General features: G+C 38.1%; 1 protein-coding gene across 20 annotated transcripts in view; it reads right to left on the bottom strand.

The window, feature by feature from the left end:
- Positions 1 to 21,782, bottom strand: part of ctbp1 (C-terminal binding protein 1) — a 424,680-nt gene that overhangs the window by 127,557 nt on the left and 275,341 nt on the right. For 10 of the 20 annotated variants that reach the window (XM_069923684.1, XM_069923686.1, XM_069923693.1 and 7 more), the window contains one exon: positions 258 to 394. The exons of 9 other annotated variants lie outside the window; for them this stretch is intronic. In XM_069923684.1, coding sequence (XP_069779785.1) covers positions 258 to 394 — 137 coding nt within the window. Of the gene's footprint in view, positions 1 to 257; positions 395 to 3,499; positions 3,562 to 21,782 lie in introns of those variants that run through there. One more of the 20 variants, XM_069923708.1, reaches the window with a different exon arrangement.

Consider the following 21,782-nt stretch of genomic DNA (forward strand, 5'->3'; position numbering starts at 1 on the left):
TGTGATTTCATGTACTATCATTAATATACAATATGATTATATAAATATATTGTCTTTGGTTCTTTAGGAACCCATTATGTACATGTTCAATTAAACTCAATAAAAATATTAATTATAAAAGATCCCTGGTAATGTGATAAATACAAACTTATTGCCTATCAAGTGTAGCTGCCCGATAGATAAAGAAGTAAACTAAGAAAGCATGTCTCAGCATCACCTTTATAATTAAAATTATCCCAATATCCATGGCAACTCACATGACTCAGAACTACGGAATCACAGAGGAGGTCAATTCTTTTCAAAATGGCTCCCTCCACACTATTAGATTTGATTGTTACAATTCTCACTTCGACTCTTATCAACTTGTGTCTCTCCCCTTCAACTGGAGAACAATCTGGATGCAGAATGAAGCACAAAGCAATTTCATGAATGATACACAATATTAAAAAATTCACTTCTGGATGGATAGAAACGAATAAGCTATCATCTAATTGCATAAAATATTAGCTAGACCACGTGCATTCATGTGACCAGCTCTGGGTACTATTTAATAAAAGGGTTGAAAAAGTATCAGAGGAGGAACAAGGGTGGCACGGTTGGCGTAGCGGTTAGTGCAACTCGTACAGGGGTTTGAATCCTGTGTTGCCTGTAAAGAGTTTGTACATTTTCCTCGGGGGCAACAGCTTCCTCCCACCATTCAAAACATACCATGGGTGTAGGTTAATTGGGTGTAAATTTGGCGGCACGGACTCGTGGGCCGAAATCGCCTGTTACCATGCTGCATGTCTAAATTTAAATGTTAGCAGATTTGATGGAATAACTTTATTAATGGATGGTGCACTTCAATTATGCATGTTTAGAATTTAACACAAATTTTTAATGTTGCTTAAAATTCAAATTGGTGGGAATAAAACAGTATCTGGCAACTTGCTGATAGCTCCTTAACCACCCTTGCAAAGTGCATTGAGAGCAAATTCAATCCAATCCAATGTCAAGAGAATAAGAAACAATTGGAAACATGGAAAAATTAAGTTTGATAATCTCCAAGAACAATTTGCATCCTAAAAGGATTGAGTCCATGTGCTTTTTAATCTTTTGCATTAAAGACTATCTGGCAGTTTTATTAATAATTGTGCAATATTAAAGGGTACAAAGTGATAATTAGTAGACTTAAGTTTTATGGCAAACTTAATGGGAAATTAATGTGCAAAAACCTGCTGGGGATATCAAGCACAAAATGCCATTTCAGAAAGCTGACCAGGCAGTGTAAATCAGAAAATCCGTCAAATTATTCAAAAACATTTTCAACACATATTGCAATTTTTCCAACAGCGTAATCTTTGAAGCAATTTCCCTTACTAAAATGGGGATCGAAACAATGCATCTTCGCAAATGACTTTTTAACTTGCCCCAATCATTTATGTCTGGCCTCTACCATCTCCCGCCAACTTTTTCTATTATATAAGACTCAGTAGAAGGAGTAATTGAAAAGCTTAGCATGAAGGCAAGATAAGTGCATGATGAAGAAAGATATAGAAGACATGGATGATAACAAAGGAGAACTTGTGTGCAACCAAGATCCATTCAGACAAATATTATCACACAATGTCAAGTTTAACTGCATAGCAATCAAAAGGTTAGATCATATATATTTCATAAACTGTTGGGCTGCAAAAATTAAAAGATTTATTTTTCCTCGTGTATTGGGAATAAGGCAGTGTTCCTTCCATGGATCCAACCTCAATTTTATTAATCTGCCTTATCCAGAAAGAATGTGGCAGTGGTAGCAAAACCAAAAAAACAAAAGTAATTTAAAACAAGAATATTAAAAAACATGAAGAAAAAGGAACCTAATAATCACGCTGAAAAAGAATAAAAACCAGGTTCCCAAATCAAAAATCCTGCAAACTCACAACCAAGACTATGTGGAATTTGGACAAAGGTTGATTTCCATAAATACAGATAGACAGAGCATCAGGCTTCCCCTTCCTTGTCCCCACTCAATTCTATTTATGCAGGTCTTTATGGCATGACTGTGATATCAAAATACAAAGGGATTTACAAAGAGAGCTAGGTTGGGCGGTTTGAGTTGGTTGCTATTGAAGTCGATACTGTGCACAGGAACTACACTAATATACCATTCTGAAAGGAAGGACACAAGTTGATAACTTGTCGAGCATCATCGAGCTAGAAATAGGATCTAGCCAAACTATCTTGATATTTTGACAAGTTTGAATTTCATTGATCTGAATGTCAAGTGGAATGTTTTCAAAACTGGTGAGTTTACAAAACAGCCAAATTTGGAAGACAAATCTGCAAAAGAAATAACCATCCATTCTCAGTGCAAATTACTAGGCATTCTTTTCCAAATGGTTCAAATTTAGATTTAAATCTTTAATACACATGAATTTTGTTTTAATAGAAAAAGTGAAGTGAAACAAGAAAGTCTGCAGATGCTGGAGTTAAGTGCAATACATAAACATGCTGGAGAAATTCAGCAGATTATACAGACACAAAACTTTGGTTACACCTTACTTCCCATGGATAAAAATTCAAGAGATTTTCCAGCAAGTTTGTGTATTACAAGAAAAGTCTAGAGTTTGGTTCAAGCTCAGATACATCAGGATAAGAGATGGAAGTGGTTGAGAAATTAAGAAATTAATTGAGAAATTAAGATCAAAGAGTAGTAATTTTTGTCTTCTTGATAATAATTTATGGATGAAAACCAGACAAGCAAAAATTGCAGAAGGGTTAGAAGTGGCAGTGAAGTACCTGTACATCTGAAATGGAAAAAAATTTCTCATTTTAAACAGAATCAGTTGGGTTACACATCATGTAGCTGGTATTTATTTTGTAGTTGTCAAAATTCTAACAAAGTCACATTCTTATCCATTACTAGCCTTTTAAAGAAGATGTTTGTATTTTTTTAGTCCCTCCAAAATGTTGTCTAGAATTTGCATATAGAGACTGGATAGACTAGGTTTATCCTCAACGTAACACATGGGGCAGAGGGTGACCTTAAGGGTATTTATAACATTTTGAGGGGCAGAGTTACAGAGTGCTTTTCCTTGGGTGGGAGTGACAAAAACCAGAGGCTGTAACTTTAAGGTGAGAGAAGACAAATTTAATTTCTGGGGTAGGTTTTTCCACATACACAGACCAGGGTTTGAATCCTGCACTGTCTGTAAAGAGTTAGTACATTCTCCCTGGGTCTGTGTAGGTTTTCCCCAGGGGCTCTGGTTTCCTCCTGAGTTAAAAACAGACCCGGGGTTGATCGATTGCGTATAATTGAGCAGCATGGGCTCATTGACTGAAAGGGCCTTGTTACCACGTTGTATGACTAAATTTTATTTTAAAAATAAATTACATATGAAATTTAAAAACCATTATATGTGATAAAGATTCATGGAAAGCCTGATTTCTGACTTCAAGATTTACCCCTATTAATTTTTTTAAGCCTGCTGTTTAAATATTTCTGGCCTTCAATAAGGCAACTTACTTGGATTTTTTTTTAACAAGCTACACACTTGCTTTGTTAAATATTGCTTTTCCTGATGTGATCTTACACCACCCACTGCAAAAAAATAAGAGGCATGGAAGAAGACTACAAAAGGCAAGTTGACATCATTCATTTGCATGCTTTTTGAAATTGCTCCAACCAATCGCCTGAGAATGACTGTAAGGTCATTTGATGGACAAAGCAACATATTTCAGCCAAAAATACTGTTTAGTGCAGCTTCACTCCAATTGCTTTTGTGATGACAGCACATTAAAATTCTCATTGAATATTCATAGAATTTCTGACAAGGCATATAGTGACATATAATCCAAGCTTCAATAGGCAGAAATGCATTGTTCTTATAGCTGTTCAATAAAATATGACATGTAGCAAGTTGAATTTTTCTTAATTAAAAAGATCTTAAATCAATCATACGTTTTAACTACACTTAGTTGTCTAAGGTTAAAAATCACAACGGTAAAATGGATCGAATAATAACACCAAAAATCTCAGGAAAGTATCCTTTCTTGACTAACCTGGAAAATGATAAGTAATTTATTCAAGATAATAAAAACAAGAAAAATAGCACTGGTCCTTCAACTGACTTTCACTGTACTGATAAATATCCACAAACATGATATACGAATACATAAACAACTAAATTTGAGTTAACCAAATGTGTGATACATTCATTCATAAACAAATAAATTTGAGTGTCAGTTTAAAATGCATTATTAAATTTAAATCTTACACAGAATGTGCTCGGTTGCAGGCTCATCACCAGGCCAACCAATTCTTTATGACAACTCAGACAGTTTAATACAAGTCAGACATCTACTTAGTAATAAAAAATCTTGTATCCACTGGCATCTCAATTAAAATAGGGCAAAATCCATTCTTTTCACACTCCACACAAAAAAAGTAAACATAACTTTCTTGGAGTCTTAAGGTAATAAAGTTTATTTCAGCAAACGGTTCTTGAGTGATAATATCATTTAAATTAAGTTTGATATTTTGACTTGTTGATTGAATAACAAACTGAATGATTGGAATGAATCCAGTAACTGGCTCCCAGAATGCTAATTAGTGAGCAGTACACTGAATGTTAAAAAAAAGAGATGGTTGATGACTTCATGAGGGCCCAGGGAGATTATGCTCCGCTGACCATTGATGGCTCTACAGTCATCAAGAGTACAAATTCCTTGGAGTGTACCTGGTGGAGAATCTCACCTGGTCCTTTAACACCAGCTCCATAGCTAAGAAAGCCCGGCAGCACCTCTACTTCTTTTGAAGGCTGAGGAAAGTCCATCTCCCACCACCATCCTCACTACATTCTACTGAGGACATATTGAGAATATCCTGTGCCACTGCATCACAGCTTAGTTTGGAAGCTGCACTGCATCGGATTGCAAAACCCTGCAGAGGAGAGTTAAGTCAGCAGAATGGATAATTGGGGAACCTCTTCCTAGAACAAAGGACATCTACTACACTCAATGTAGACAGAAAGCAATAAACATTGTGAAAGACTCCACACATCCTACGTGTAAACGGTTCTTCCTTCTGGCATCTGGCATGAGGTACTGAAGGACTCAGGCCCTTGTGTTCAGAGTGGGAAAGTTTTTTCCCACCAAGCCATCAGGCTCCTGAACTCCCAGAATGGATGTGGATAGTGTGCCGTGGACTTACAGATCATACGTCTTAATATTTTAATGTGTTAACTGCTCTGTGGCCCTGGAGAAACACTATCTCATCCTACCGTACGAGCATGGTATGAACAATAAATAAAAGTTGACTTGAGTATTCCAAATCAAAAATGCAGAGAACAGGAATACTCCATTCAACATAACCATATTGTTAATACCTGCACACAACCTTTACACTTGTATACACTCCAATAGATTCATCCTATTGTTCTCAATAAAACTTCAAATATTAATAAAATCAGAGCCTCTCATACATCACTAAGGAATGCACTTACCAAGGTTTACAGGATTATGAGGGGCATAGATACAGTAGATAGTCAGATGGATAATACCTCAGGAGAGTCTAAAACTGAAAGGAGGCAAAGTTATGACTAAATAAATTTATAAAATTGCTCAGGATAAAATGAGAAAGGCACTTTAAAATTCTTTAACCATAAGAGTTCCACACACTGAAAATCAGCTTTGCATGGCAAGGTGTGAAAATAATATTAAGAATTTAATAGTTTAAGGTTTATCATTTTGGACTGAAATAAAATTCTGAATTCACAGTGTCAGCCAAAATAGGTTCACAGCATTCACTTTAGTTCAATGGTTGTGGGTTCTGGCACTAATGAAGACTTTCACATTAAAATCTATGTGACCCAACAGTGCTGTGCATATCAAGTCTTGAAACAAAACCTAGTCCTTATCGATTTTATTAAGTCAATGTATAAGATTCCAAGTGAAGGGGAACCACTCTGAAATAACTGGTGTCCTGGCCAACATTTATCATTCAAGCAATAGAACAAAAACAGATAATCTAGTAATTATTGCACAGCCATCAACTATCACATGGGGTGCATAAATTCACAGCTGTTTCCCCACAGTCCAACAGAATTCTATTACAAAACTATTTAACAAACTAATTATATTATGATAGCTGCTAAGGCCACTAAAAATGTTTTCTTTATATTTAAATTTAATTTTTCAAGGAACAGCATGAAAATAGGCCATTCCAGTCCATGCCACCCAAATACACACAAGACCAATTCACCAACCACCCCATCAGTCTTTGGAATGCGGGAGCAAACTGGAACACAGAGGAAACCCATGCTAACACAGGGAGAATGTACAAACACCTTCAGTGATGGAAACCTCAGAAGACTAAAGCTGACAATAATAATTGGATGGAAATGGGTTGAAGTGTTTCATGTGGGGATAGTCAGAGAAGTGATTCTCAGTTACATACACAAATCTATTTAGATTGCATATTGTCTCTTTGGTACCAGGGACACAGAACAGCAAGGCATTCAAAGAGGATGATGGCAAACATCTAGGGTTCGGGTTACAAATTGGTACTAGAAACATCAGTAAAAATAGGGACATGGTCATGCAATGTGAATTTGGGAACTCGATGGCAGATTAAACAGGAACTCATAAGGTTTTGATCTGTCCATCAACCCAATTCATTGATTGAGAGGTATACAACACAGAAACAGGCACTTTGGCTCAACTCATCCATATCAACCAAGAAGCTGAATGAAGCTAATCCCATTTAACTTTTTGCCAAAAAAAACCCACTCACACCCACCCACATACGTAAATGATTTCTAAATGTTGTAACTGGACCTGCTAACATTTCCTCTAGCAGCTTGTCACATATAACCATCAATCTCTTTATGAAAAGTTGCCCCCAAGGCCTTTTTAAATCTTTCTCCTCTCACTTTAAACTTATACCCTCTAGGTTTTAATAGAAAAGAATGAGTTGATCCAGCTTATCTACTCCCCTCATGATTTTTCAACCCTCATCAGGTCAGTCCCTCAGCCTCCTTTGTTCCAGGGAAAATAGGCCCAGCATTTCCAGTTCCTACTCATAATCCAACCCCTCCAGCCTTGGCCACATACCCGTGAATCTTTTCTGAACCAAGAATAGATCACAAATAAGGAAGACAAGTCAAATAAAAGTGTGGCTGAAGAGATGGTGTAAGAGGGAGAGGTTGTGACTTCTGGATCACCAACAACATTTCCAGGGAAAGTGTAACCCCTAAGTAGGATAGTTACCCTTCAAGGGCCTAACATTGAGTACATCCACGGGCCTTAATGGGATGCATCCTGAGTGTAATAATGGCTGCTGTGGCTCTGATAGAAATGCTTAAATCTTCACTGGTTATGGGTGAGTTTACAAATGACTGAAGGATAGCAACTATCCATTCCCACCCCCCACCTCCGCCCACCTCCCAGGAAAAAGGAAAGATAAGCCAATTAATTACAAGCCAATGAGATTTGTGCTAGTATTAGAATCTAAGGGATCCAGAGGCAGTTGGATTCAAAATTAACCAGGTATTTAATAGGAGGACGCAACTGATGGAAGAGGTTGCTTTTGCAATTGGAAGCCTATAACAGAGATCAGTGTTGCAATCCTTAATGATTATTAAACACAATGATTTGGATGCAAATGTAGGTAGTATGATTAGCAAGTTTGCAGATGACTTGAAAAAATGGGAACAGCAATGATAAATGGAAACTAATCCTGGAATGTTGGAACTAATGCATTTTGAGAGAACAAAGTAAAGGCAGAGCACATACAGTGAATGGTAGGATGGAAGGGAACATTGGGAAACAGAGGGAAATTAATGTACAAATCCAAAGATCTCCAAAAGTGACAGCACAATATAAGGGATTTAAGACGTATACAATACCAAACTTTGCTAAGAAATAAAAATATCAAAGTCAGGACATTATTGTATAACTTTATAAAACATAATTCTAGCCACAGCAGGTGCACTGTGTGCAGTCCTGGTTGTAACCCTATACAATAGGCACAGTTTCACTGGTCAGAGTAGAGGAGAGTCAATAAGTTTTATTCACGAGGAATGATTCGACAGGCAAGATTTTGCTTGGCTTTAAGTAGAAGTGGAATCCTGAAAAGATGTATAAAATTATGGAGGAGGATAGTTGCAGTTAATAAGAGAATCTTTTATCAATAGAAGTACCTAAAACCAGAGGTCTGGCTTTTAAGACAGGGAGGGATACAAGGTTTAGAGGAGATTCTCTAAAGGTACTTTCAGGTGGCCAATTGCCCCGCTTGTGAAGCTGCATATTTTGGCAATATGCGGCTGTTGGGAGGCCACGTAAATGCGCAGGAGGCACCTGCGAGGCGAACTTTGTAACCCTCCTCCAAGAGGGATAATCGCCGCAGCACAGTGGCCTCCCCAGCCATCTGAATGCAGCCACTTCGGGATGACAGTCAGCTAGCGAGCGCTTGACAGCTCCTCTCCCAGCTGCCCCTTCCCCCGGCGCAGGACATCAGGGCAGGGGCAGCTGGCTGGGCTGTCAGCACAGGGACTGCAGGGCTGGAGCGGTCGGCAGGGGAGAACGGGGCTGGGGTGGCCGGCAAGTGAGTACGGAGCTGGAGTCAGACTAGTGCTAGCATTGCTGTAGTTCTGGCACTAACAAACAGCAGTAGAAGTGGACAGGTTCGGGAACAGGTACTAGCACTAAACTGGGATGGACGTTGGATTAGGTCTGGTCTCAGCAATGGTCTGACACTGGGACTGACATCACCACTGTAAAAAAGACCAGTACGTATATTCACGTATGTGAAGTGAGTCAGGAGATTTGGGATAAAAGTTCAGCTATGATTTTACTCAGTGATGGAACAGGCGTGTGTTTACCATTACCGTTATCGTCAACATTATCTCGGCACGTGCCATAAAACGCCACATCTTAAAGATGGCCACAAAATGTGTCCTTCAACACTTAAATAGTCCCGTTTAAGAGAAGACATGAGACAAAACCTGCAAGTGTAGGAGAGTGGTTCGTGATGTCCTATTTCAGCTGCAATATGTCAGTTCTGACATCAAATTGCTTTTAAATCGCTCTACATCCCAAGTGCCGTTATTTAAAAGTTGTGTTTTATCTCGTAGTCACTTGATCCCGTAGAGGGAGCTGTCAGTTCCCAGGCACCTGGGGGTCTGAATGATGTCTTTGTGTCCTTTACCCTCAGGAACACACCAGCCCCTCCCATCATACTCTGTACTTACAAAAAAACATTCAACATTTTATCTGCATTTTAAGTTAATTAAGCGCGGGTATTGTGGTGAGGGCAAGGGCAGAGAAAAAAATTCAGAACTTAGGGCAAGATGGCTAACTGGAGGATTAACGAAAGTAAGGGTATGCAGGAAGTCAAAATAGTAACAATGTAAAGTGCTACCACCAGGAGTCGGAGACTGAGTGTATAGCATCTGGGGAATGCTGTTGCATCTTGGGTAGATTCAAGATGGATGCTTCCACATGAGGTCTGGCATGTGTATGTTCTGTTCCTTAAGACTATTTGCATAATTCATAAATCTAGTTCTTTAAAAAAAACAAGTTTCTTTATTGTAATAAAAGAAACATCACATGGTACCAGGAGTCGAAGAAACAGCCAAGACTTGTTGTGTAAACAAATGAAAGAAACACAGTGTGCATAGTGAGTAAATTCAATATCAGCAGTGAAAATATGGAGAGATCAAAAACTCCTAATGCAATAAAATGGACTGGAAATGTTGACCTTGAATGGAGGCTGTTTAAACAAAGCTTTATGCTGTACCTGCAAGCCATTGGAATCAATAGCAAACCGGATACATGGAAAATTTCACTGCTACTAATCACGGCAGGACCTCAAGCACTAGAGGTTTTCAACACATTTGTTTTTCACTGAGCCAGAAGACCAGAATAAATTCGACAAGGTTATCGAGATGTTTGATGAAAACTGTTCACTAAAGAAAAATGAAACCTTTGAGAGGTATGTGTTTTGCGTGCAGATGTAGAGAGAGAACTTTGATACTTTTTTTAAAGACTTAAATGGACAGGGCATCGACCCATAAGGTATGTGTAAACTCAAGGTGAAAGATGAAGATAAAGAGCACCACCTCAGGTTCACAGTGGTCCCAGATGGACATTATTCACTGCTTGGTGACAAAGCATGTGAAAACTTAGTCAAGAAGGTGTATCAAATTAACAGTGACCATTCACAGAACAGTTCTGTTCCTTAAGGCTGTTTGCTTAGTTAATAAATCTAGTTGTTTTAAAAAGAACCCAAGTTTCTTTATTGTAATAAAAGAAACATCACACAGAGTGCTTGGAGTGTTATAGAACAGAAGGATGAGAACTTAGAAGCAGCTATTGATGCAAAGAAAATCAATGAAAACTTAGTAAAGAGTGACTGTCAATTAGTGCAATTTAGCACACTGGCAGCAAATCTTTTGAGATGAGGTCAAGATTACAATGAGAAGGTAGTGTGCAGCTCAAAGGGAAAGATTTAGAATACAATGGCAAAGATAGTCATATGCCAGTAAGAGAATATGGCATGTCAGGAAATCAATATTACCACAGAGCAAAAATGTACTGATTGCACAAGTGCAATGGCTGTCACTCACTTAACAATTTGTCATCACCACGGACATTGCTGCCAAAGTCCTGAAAGCTGGAGTTAAAGCAATCGATGAGAACATCAGCAACAGAAAATCCAACCTTCCTCACCGTCACAAAAATAACCTGTCACGTTGCATTGCCGTCATTCTGCTGATTGTCCCATCTACCCATTGAAATCCACAAATCCCTACTTTCACAAGGCATATGCATTGCATTTGCACACCACATTCAAAGCATACTGAAGGAAATGCCTGCTGGTCGGTCGGTACAAGGTCAGATTTCAACCTTTTCTGATTCAGATGGCCGTGTAAACAAAATGGCACTTTTAAAAATTAACCAATGTACACTGAAAATGCAGGTCGTGCACCATAAATGAGAGTAAGGACTTTAAAAACTTTTTTTTAACATATTTTGTGTGATCAAAATATATTTTAGTTATGTTATGAAAAATTAGTAGCAATAAATGATCTGTACTTAAAATGTGGCACTGAAGTACCTGGACATTTAATATCAAATTTGCATTTTAACTAGAGTGGTTGTTGCTTAATTCATTCAGCAATTGCCAGAAGACTGTTGCAATTGTGTTATGGTTGCATTAAAAAGCTGTCTCCAATTTGGGCATTCTGCACGTCATGAGTTTGATCCTAATCAAGAAAGCGCAAGATTGTCCAAAACAAATCAAGTTTGAAAACTTCAGCAGTCAAATTAAAACCATGGAATTATCCATACAAAATACAATGAAAATATTGTAAAAATAAAATCAGAATCAGAATTTACTGTCATAAACAAGTTATGAAATTCAGTGTTTTGTGGCAGTCTCGTAGTCCAAACATTCATGTTATAACCATCTTACAAGATTACTATTAATAAAAAAGCGTAGAGCACGAAAAGTTAGGCTGTGTCTTTGGCTCAATGATTATTCAGAAATCTGCCTGCAGTGGGGAGGAAGCTGCCCTGTGCCATTGAGTGCTAGTCTTTAAGCTCCTGTACTTTACTCCCAATGAATGAAGAGGCTGTAGCCTGGGTGGTGGGGGTCTTTGAGTGTAGAGGCTGCTTTTTTAAGTCAACGTAGATGTCCTCAATGTCACCAAAACTAAGGAGCTGATTGTTAACTTCAGGAAAGGGAAGCCAGAGGATCAGAGGTGGAGAGGGTGAGCACATTTAGGTTCTTGGGAATCACCATATACTGGAAAATCTTTCCAAGACCCAACACACCAATGGCATCATGTAGAAAGCACATCATCGCATCCACTTCCTTAGCTGTATGCAGAGGTTTGATATGACATCAGAAATCCTGGCAAACTTTACAGATCTGTGGTGGAACGTGTGCTGACAGGCTGCATCACGATCCAGTCTGGGAACACCAATGCCCCTGAGCGTAAAGCCCTCCAAAAGGTAGTGGACACAAGCCCACGACAAAGTCCTCCCCACTATTGAGTACATGTACAGGAAACATTGCCGTCAGAGGGCAGCAGCAATCATCAAAGACCCACACCACCATGCTCTGTTCTCACTAACGCCAGCCAGCAGGAAAGACGTCTAGGAGCCACCAGACTCACACCACCAGGTTCAGGAACAGCTGCTACCCCTCCACCATCAGACCCCTCAACAACAAACTCAATCAGGGAATCAGTACTGAAACTGCAAAAAAAAAGAGATCTTGGCCTGCATTATCACAGAAGTCAAAATGTCATGGTATAGATGGACAAAGTGAAATGGGTACTTGTCTTGACTGAAAGTTTATGTCAGAATTGCATTGGACATTTTAGGCCACAGCCTCTGCACTAAATACAGTTTCAGGGAAGGATATTGAAGCAGAAATTATTTCTGAAAATGCCAAGGTTGGAAAACGTTAGTCACATGGAATAAATTATCAGCAGAGTTCTTCAATGTTGGGAATGAAGGAAATTGAGGAGATGTTTAATTATAGAAGTTATAGAAGTTCCAGAAAGGATTTGCTCAACTTTGAATAATGACCTAATTAATTTAGCAAGAAGGCTAGTCATCACAAGTTTTAAATCAGGTTACTAATATAAAGATTATAAGTGAACATAGGAAAAAAGTTAATTGCAAGGACTGTATGAATCTGGAAGTTACCGCCTTTAGGAGTTTTTTTTTAATGTTAGGAGAGAATAATGGATCTGCAGTCTTCTCGCTTTCCAAATGCCTGAATAAGCATGAGAATATCAGTATCCTTTTGATTCAAGAACTGGGATTAGGCAAGATAGTTGTTCTTTAACCATCATGGGACATGCTGAGCCAAATTCTAATCTGAGATTTTAAAATGTTCCCTTAATAGATGGGGGAGGGGCAGAACCATTTATGTTCAGAGGTGCAAAGACACGATTGCTGATGGCTTGATTTCAATCAAGTGATGATTAAAATATGCTGGAGAGATTGGTCAGAGAAATTAGCAAAGCAAAACCCAGGTCAGAATCTCACATGGCTGTATCTGTTACATTTGGCAGATGGTATTTTAGTTGCCTCATTGGTTTTGGTTTTATTTTTCAAGGAGGAACATAGTCACTGAGAAAAACACAATTAAATCATTCCATTAACTTGTTCAAAAAGTGTTTTTTTTTAAATCACATATTTGTGAAAACTGCAATCTGAAGCTTCTGGACAGTAGTGATTAATTGGCATGGGGACACATGATGGCAGATGGAATTTAATCCTGTTAAATCTGAACTGCTGCCTTCTGGGAGTTCAAATAAAGAAAGGTCATGCCCAATGAATGACAAGAACAGAGGGAGTATTGAGAAAGCAAAGTTCCTTGGTTTAAGAGTTCAAAGATTCCTGAAGGTAGTTGCACAAATAGGCAAGTTGGTGAAGATGGCACAAAAGATTCTTGCCTTCATTAACGGCCACAGAATACAAAAGGGAGAAAGTTACTGTATAACTTAAAAAATATTGGTTTTTTCCTTGGTTTAAGAGTTCAAAGATTCCTGAAGGTAGTTGCACAAATAGGCAAGTTGGTGAAGATGGCACAAAAGATTCTTGCCTTCATTAACGGCCACAGAATACAAAAGGGAGAAAGTTACTGTATAACTTCAAAAATATTGATTTTTTTCCTTGGTTTAAGAGTTCAAAGATTCCTGAAGGTAGTTGCACAAATAGGCAAGTTGGTGAAGATGGCACAAAAGATTCTTGCCTTCATTAACAGCCACAGAATACAAAAGGGAGAAAGTTACCAAATAACTTCAAAAATATTGGTTTTTTCCTTGGTTTAAGAGTTCAAAGATTCCTGAAGGTAATTGCACAAATAGGCAAGTTGGTGAAGATGGCACAAAAGATTCTTGCCTTCATTAAAGGCCACAGAATACAAAAGGGAGAAAGTTACTGTATAACTTCAAAAATATTGATTTTTTCCTTGGTTTAAGAGTTCAAAGATTCCTGAAGGTAGTTGCACAAATAGGCAAGTTGGTGAAGATGGCACAAAAGATTCTTGCCTTCATTAACAGCCACAGAATACAAAAGGGAGAAAGTTACTAAATAACTTCAAAAATATTGGTTTTTTCCTTGGTTTAAGAGTTCAAAGATTCCTGAAGGTAGTTGCACAAATAGGCAAGTTGGTGAAGATGGCACAAAAGATTCTTGCCTTCATTAAAGGCCACAGAATACAAAAGGGAGAAAGTTACCGTATAACTTCAAAAATATTGGTTTTGCCACAAATAAAGCACCGTGTGCACATCTGGTCACATACAACAAGGATATGACTGTATTGGAGAGGATGCTAACTGGGAAGGGCACTCTCACAACATTTTAGATATATTAATAAAAACACTTGAATTGTCAAGGCAGAGAAGGTTATGGACAGAGCCCAGAATATTGATTCAGTTTGGATGGTTACTTCATCATTAGAATGGGCAGGGGGATGATAACCATATAACCACTTACAGCACAGAACAGGCCAGTTCAGCCCTACTAGTCCATGACGTAGCAAATCCCCACCCTCCTAGTCCCACTGACTAGCACCCAGTCCATACCCCTCTAGTCCCCTCCTAAAATGATGAAGCTGTTTCCTTGCTGTATGACTCCACTAAATAAACAAGTTTTAATTTTTGTGTGCAAAACGATAGATACAACCCAGAAAAAAGTTTTACATTAGCAAATAGTAATCTTGTTCACATTAGAAAGGTATTTCCATTATTGTCATGTACATTAGAATGTAACATACATGAAATTCTTTAACTTTGTCTACTGTAAGACAGATCGCCACTTTGTCCAGCGCCCCTCACAGAAATAAGGCCCCAGCGAGGAATGAACTTGCAACCCCTGGTTTGTTCTAACCACTGAGCTATGGACCCTCATTAATCCAATTGCATATTTCTTGCAAATTAGCAAAATAATCTACTCTTTACTTGAATCTAGGAAGTGGAGGTTTGAACTAACATGCTAGAAATTCAAAGTTTCTAAATAATCTGATAGTCATCATTTCCCCATAACATTACAACATTGACCATTTTATACTTCAAGCAGATAGCAAAATCAACTACCTGGTAGAAATATTTAAATAAAACTTGGAAGTGCATTGTACTTGCAGATGAATGCTAAACCACAATTGATAGAAGTCAAATATAGTTATCCAGCTTTGGCAGCCTCCAGGGAAGTTGACAGAGCTCTTTTGGTGAAGGAAGGAAAATTGTCTTTTGCCAAGGAGGCAGGAAGAAAAATTGTGAAACAAGTTGTATAAGTTTGATAACATTCCTACTGTAAAAGTAATATGGGCTAATACAAGCATGAAAATTGTATAGTGGAGAAATATAACTCAGATGGAATAATTGAAGAATCAATGAAAATAGGGAAACTTGGACAAATTGTATTCTTTCTGCAAGGATAATAAAAGACCAAGTGATGCATGAATAAATTTTGAGTTTAAATCCCATGTCCATATTAATTGGTTGCACAATTGGTTTTGGACAACAAACAGTGCAAACTAAGCTTGCCATAAAATTTTCCAGGAAATAAAGTCAGTTAAATGGTGGCACCATTCAAACAGGACAAATTCAACAGCCCAATTTCATACTGAAAGGTCCACAATAAGCAACGAAAACCAGCATTTTGTGAAGGAGGCCTTTTCTGGCCACAAGTATTTTTTCCAATGAGGTAGGTAAAGGATAGGTCATGTTGAGGAAGCACGGAGCCTGCAGAGGCATGTGAACAGGTTGGGAGAATGAGTAAAAAAAATGTAAGATTGAATACAGCGTAATGAAGTGTATAGTCATGCACTTAAGTTGAAGGAATTCTGAAAGTGGAGGTCCAAAGGGACTTGAGAGTACTACTGCAAAGTTCTCTAGTTGATGCTGTAGTAAGGAAAGCAAATGCCATGTCAGCATTTATTTTGAGAGGGCTAGAATGCAAAAGCAAAGATGTAATGCTGAGGCTTAACAAGGCATTGGTCAGACCACATTTGGAATGTTGTGAGCAGTTTTAGGCCCCATATCCAAGAAAAGATGTAGTGGCATTGGAGAGGGTCGAAAATTATCCACGGTTAGTGCAACGCTGTTACAGTGTCAGTGATTGGGATTAGGGTTAAAATCCCACGCTGTCTGTAATGAATTTGTACGTTCTCTCCGAGTCTGCAAGAGTTTTCTCTGGAGACTCCAGTTTCCTGCCACCCTTCAAAAAGTACCAAGGGTATAAGGCAATTGAGTGGCACAGGCTCAGAAGCTGAAAGGGCCTGTTACCACGTTATATATCTAAATTTAAATTTTGAAAAAAAAATTATATTTAAAATTTATAAATATAAATTTATGAATGGGTTAATAAATGAGGAGCATTTAATGGCTCTGGGCCTGTACTCACTGGAGTTTAGGATGCCAGGGGGCGGTGGGGGGGGGGGGGGGGTAGAAATCTCATTGAAACCAACTAAATATTAAAAGGAATGATTAGAGTAGAAATGAAGAGGACGTTTCTAGAATCAGGACAAGAGGGCACAGCCTCAAAATAAAAGGATGTCCCTTTAGAAAATGGACAAGGAGCAATGTCTTTAACCAGAGGATGGTGAATCTGTGAAATTCATTGCTACAGAAAGCTATGGAGGCTGTCATTGGGTATATTTAAAACAGAGGTTGATAGGTTTCCAATTATTAAGGGTGTTAAAGGCAGGAGAATGGGATTGAGTGGGAAAATACATCAGTCAAGATTTGAATGGCAGAATAGACTTGATTTGTTGAATGACCCAATTCTGCACATACAACTTCTAGACTTGGGGAATAAAAATGCAAAGATAAACTTTGAAAAGGTGTAATTGAACCTTCAATTTTATTTTATTCTGGTTTGGAATGTAAGCATTACTGGAATGAAAAGCATTTACATCCCACATGAGTCAACTTGAGAGAATAGAAAGGATCTCAACATGAACAGGATCAGGGGAGTCATGTGATGGAGTAGTGGCCGGTAGGGTAAAACCAGCCCTCTCCAGAAAAAAGAAAAAAAAGTCAAGAAAAGACAAAGCTTAACAAATATAAAGTATAAGAATTAGAAGATAAAGTTGCAGAGAAGAGAAAGAAGATGGCACCCAAGAAGGAAAAAGTAAAAACAACAGGGAAAAAAAGAAGTAAAGTCACCGGAAAAGAAGGAACAGGGAGCTGTGGTGGCAAAGAGCGCCCGATCTCCGAGGCTGGTGCCAGCCCTGCAGAGTCGTGACCCCCCGACCAGTGGACTGCAAAAATGGCTCTCTGAGCCAAACAAAAGTGCGCAGTGCGCAATCAAAGGCAAAATGAAACACCAACGGGTGGGGGGGGCTTAGCCGAGGAGCGGGCAGCCATGACACGACCAGCTGAGGGACGCCCAACACCAGGGCTCTCAGCAGGAAGATGAGGAAGGCGGCAGGAGAGGGAGTGAGGAACCAGGCAAGGAAGAAAGTCAACGGGGTGAACAGCAAGAGGAGCAGCAGCAGGAGGCCCGACAGATGAGCAGCCCAGGAGGGGAGGATCAATAACAAGAGGCCCAGCAAAAAGAGGCCCGACAAAGAGATACAAGCAACTCATCAAGAGAATCAGAAGAGACACAGATACAAAGAAGAGAAGAAGACACAAACACAGATACAGACACAGAAGAAGAGGAAGATGAAGACCAAGATCTTTACAGAGAAATAGAAGGTAAAACAGATGGACAGAATATAGATAAAGCCTTTTTTGAAGAACAAATGAGAGCATTAAAAGAATGCTTGTCATTAGAATTTAGTGCAATTAAAAGAAAAATGAAAAGAACAGAAGATAAAATGCCAAGTTTGGATCGGGTCATGACAGAAATAGGGAAAAGAGTAGAAAATGTGGAAGAACAAGAAATGGCGGTAGAAATGGAAGTAAATGACTTAAGAGGAAAATTGGAAGAAAGTGACAAAAATTAAAGAGACACAAGACTTGTTATCTCAGAAAATTGATATGTTAGAAAATTATGGGGGGCATGGCAAGATGGCGTAGAGTCTAGACGTGTAATCTCAACCTCTCTGGCCAGACTTTTAAGAACCCATTGTTAACTTTTTGTTTTTAAGTTTAAACTTTTTTAAAACTTAGTTTAAAGTATTAAGGAACTGTTATGGCCATTAATGGTAAAAAGATTAAACTTCGTGCAGAAGAAATTACATTTTCGGAGTGTTGAAGATTTAAAGCCTAAAAAGCCTGCTACAGCTTCAGATTTATTGCCTGTGGGAGCTGAAAAAAAAATGACTACTACTCACCAGGAGAAGGATATCGCTGGAATTACTCGTTCTCAGGAGGAAGGTGCGTGTTCCCAAGAAATGGATTCTGATTCTGGCAGCCTGCCAACTTTAACAGAGAGAGCTCGTAGGAAAATGACTCCATTGTTTGAAACTACTCAGGCAGTACTCCAACCTGAAGACCTTAATCTTGTCCGTGAGTTCTTGAAACAACAGCGAGTTGTGGGGGGAGATCAACATCTACCCCCTGATGGGGCTGGGGTGCCGTCGCTGGGAGTTCAATCTCGCAGTAAATTTGTTTAAAAATCTGTTAAAATGCCTGCTGTTGAGCTGCAGCAGGAGCTGCAGTTATCTGGTTCTGACACTACGTTAAAGAAAACAGGGTTGAGTCTTTCTGAATTACAACTTAACCTGTTAAGTACTGTTACTCAGCCGATAATGCAAGAGTTGGCTCAAATGAAAGAGAGTATGAGGTCAGAATTCACTACAGTTAATGCACGTGTGGAAGTATTTTCTGAAGATTTTATTCTGGTTTGGAATGCAAGCATTACTGGAATTACAGCAAGTGGCCTCTAATACAGAAAAAGTGATGGAGGTGGAAAAATTCATTAAAGAATTGCGAGAACGTGAGAAGGAGTTAGAGAAGAAAGTAGAATATTTGGAGAATCAAAGTAGAAGGAACAATGTGAAGATTGTTGGTTTGCCGGAAGGTATGGAAGAACAAGATCCTCTTCATTTTTTTACAGAATGGATCCCACAAATATTGGGGCAAGAATTTTTCTCTGGAGGCTTGGTATTGGAAAAAGCTCATAGAGCCTTAAGAAGAAGACCTCTGCCTGGTCAATCACCGAGGCCCATGATAATTCGATGCTTCAATTATTTGGACAGAGAAACAATACTTCGTCTAGCAGTGCAAAATGCGAGACAACGACAAGCTCTGTTAATGATTCAGAATAGTAGAGATTTTTTTAATCCCGATTTGAGTAAAGAGGTTATTCAGCGTCGGCGTCGATTTAATCCAGTTAAAGAAGTTTTGTGACGTAAAGGCTATAAGTCTACTTTTCGCTATTCGGCAGAGTTGAAGGTGTTTTGTGGAGACTTTCAATCTCGTTTTTTTGAGAATGAGCGTGAAGCAATGATTTTTGCTGATTCGTTGCCAGATGTAAGAGGACAAAGACGTAGCCCACCATTGTCTCCTAAAGAAAAAGCTGGTTGTTCTGGAAATGGAAGAAATGGTAGAAATGGGAGAAATGGGAATGGAAAGAGTCCAATTCCTCTTGAAATGGGGTCACCGAGTTTGGAATCTCCTGGATGAATAGAAGAACTTTCTTATTCTTACTTTATTTTTATATTATTATGATATCTTATTGTTATTCTTTGTTTGGCTGGGGAGGGAGAGATTTGTTCTATGTTCTATTAGTCATCAGCCACTGGTGGGTGATCCACACCCAAGATTGGTTTAGGGATTACTACCTTTTGGTAGTTTTTTGGGTTTTTTTTTTATTTTATCTTTTTTTTTTCATTTTTATTTAGTCTTTAATTTGTGGTTTCTTTTTCTCCTATTGGAGTGCCTATTTATGTTGTTTTGAGTTTTTATATATAGATATTATTAGTTTTTTGTAATATAAGTAGATATGTCAAAGTTGAGGTTTGCTACTTTTAATGTTCGAGGTTTAAATACATCAATTTTTGTTTAGATGGAATGTAAATTTGTTACAGCAACATAATGTGCCTATATTAAAACATTTAATGAAGTTATGGACAAAGGTAAAGAAAATGATAGGTTTTAGTGGTGAATTGTTGGCCTTGACTCCGTTGTATAATAATCAACTTATTTCTTTCTCAATACATAATCGAAGTTTAATATATTGCAGATTTAAAGGTGTGGAAAATTTGGGAGATTGTTTTAAAGAAGGTAAATTTTTATCTTTTGATCAGATGAGGGACAGTTATGGTATTGATAAGAATTCTTTGTTTCTTTATTATCAAATTCGATCTTTGGTAAAGCATGTGTTTGGTAGAGATATGATTTTACCTGAAATGACTGAATTTGATACTTTTCTTATGAAGGTACCAGAGAAGGGTTATATTTCAGTTATGTATCAAATGTTACAGGATATAAATTTCAACTTGCTTTTGTATATTTAGCATTATCTGTAGCGAAAAAATGTATTGCTAGTACGTGGAAAGATACGAATATGATTGATATTAATAGATAGCATAATGAGATGAAATATTGTTTAATAATGGAAAAAATCACATATGTTTCGCATGATAACTATAGTTTTTTATTAATAAGTGGTTGTTATATTCAGAATATTTACATTTTGATTTATATTGATTAGATCTTAATACGTATGCTTAATTTTTCTTTTTTTTTCTCTTTTATGGCTCTCCTTAGGAGAGTTGGCTGAAAGGGGGGGGGGGTTCTTTTTTTTTCTCTTTTTCTTTTTTTCTTTCTTTATTTTTTCTTTTATATATATATTAAATATATCATTCATGTTTAGTTTATTGCTATGTATGTTACTTATTATCTGTATTTTGAATGAATAAATGAAGTTAAAAAAAATGTTAGAAAATTATAGTAGGCAAAACAACATAAAAAAGGGCGGGCCTGAAGGAGGGTGAAGAAGGCACAGAGATGAAGGAATTTATAAAAGGATGGATCCCAAAGGTCCTGGGAATGACAGAAATGCAGGAAGAAATGGAAATAGAAAGGGCACACAGAACACTAGCTCCGAAACCACAGGCACATCAAAAACCAAGATCCATCTTAGTAAAATTTTTGAGATAACAAGAGAAAATATACTGCAACAGTCAAGGAATAAAGTTAGAGAAGATTAAAAAAAACCATTGGAATACAAGGGTTAAAAAATATTTTTTTACCCAGACATAAGTTTTGAACTCTTAAAGAAGAGGAAAGAGTTTAATACAGCAAAATTGATTCTATGGAAAAAAGGTTATAAATTCATGTTAAGACATCCAGCCGTGCTTAAAATATTTATACCCAGGGAGCAAAACAGACTGTTCTCGGATTCGGAGGAAGCACAAGAATTTGCAGAGCGTTTGCAGGATAGGAGAGATGAAAAGATGTAACAAGAATGAAGAAAGGTGATAAAGTATATATAAAGATGTAAAAACAATGTATATGTAAAGTACTATAGAGGGAAAAGAGAGGGGAAGGAAGGGAATAGGGGGGGAAGGGAGAGCTTTGTTATATGTGTAAAAAAAAGTGTTTTCTGGGGGGGGGGGGCGGAAGAGAATAACCGTCACTGTGAAATCAGTTGACGCTTGCGAGCAAGATTGCAACCCAAATGGAAAGGGAAGTTGTGGTTGCCCGGCAAGGGATAAGGGGCAACTCAGGGGGGGGGGGGGAATGGGGGGAAGGGGGGCATTTGGGGTTAAGGTAATATTGGGTGTGGGAATTTGAGTATTTTATGTTTTAAATGTGTTGTCATACATTGAGTTTAAAAAGGGAGAACTGAGAGATGAAAATGGGAAAAAGGGGATGGAGGTGGTGAGG

The sequence above is a fragment of the Narcine bancroftii genome, chromosome 3, assembly GCF_036971445.1.
Source record: "Narcine bancroftii isolate sNarBan1 chromosome 3, sNarBan1.hap1, whole genome shotgun sequence".
NCBI lineage: Eukaryota > Metazoa > Chordata > Chondrichthyes > Torpediniformes > Narcinidae > Narcine > Narcine bancroftii.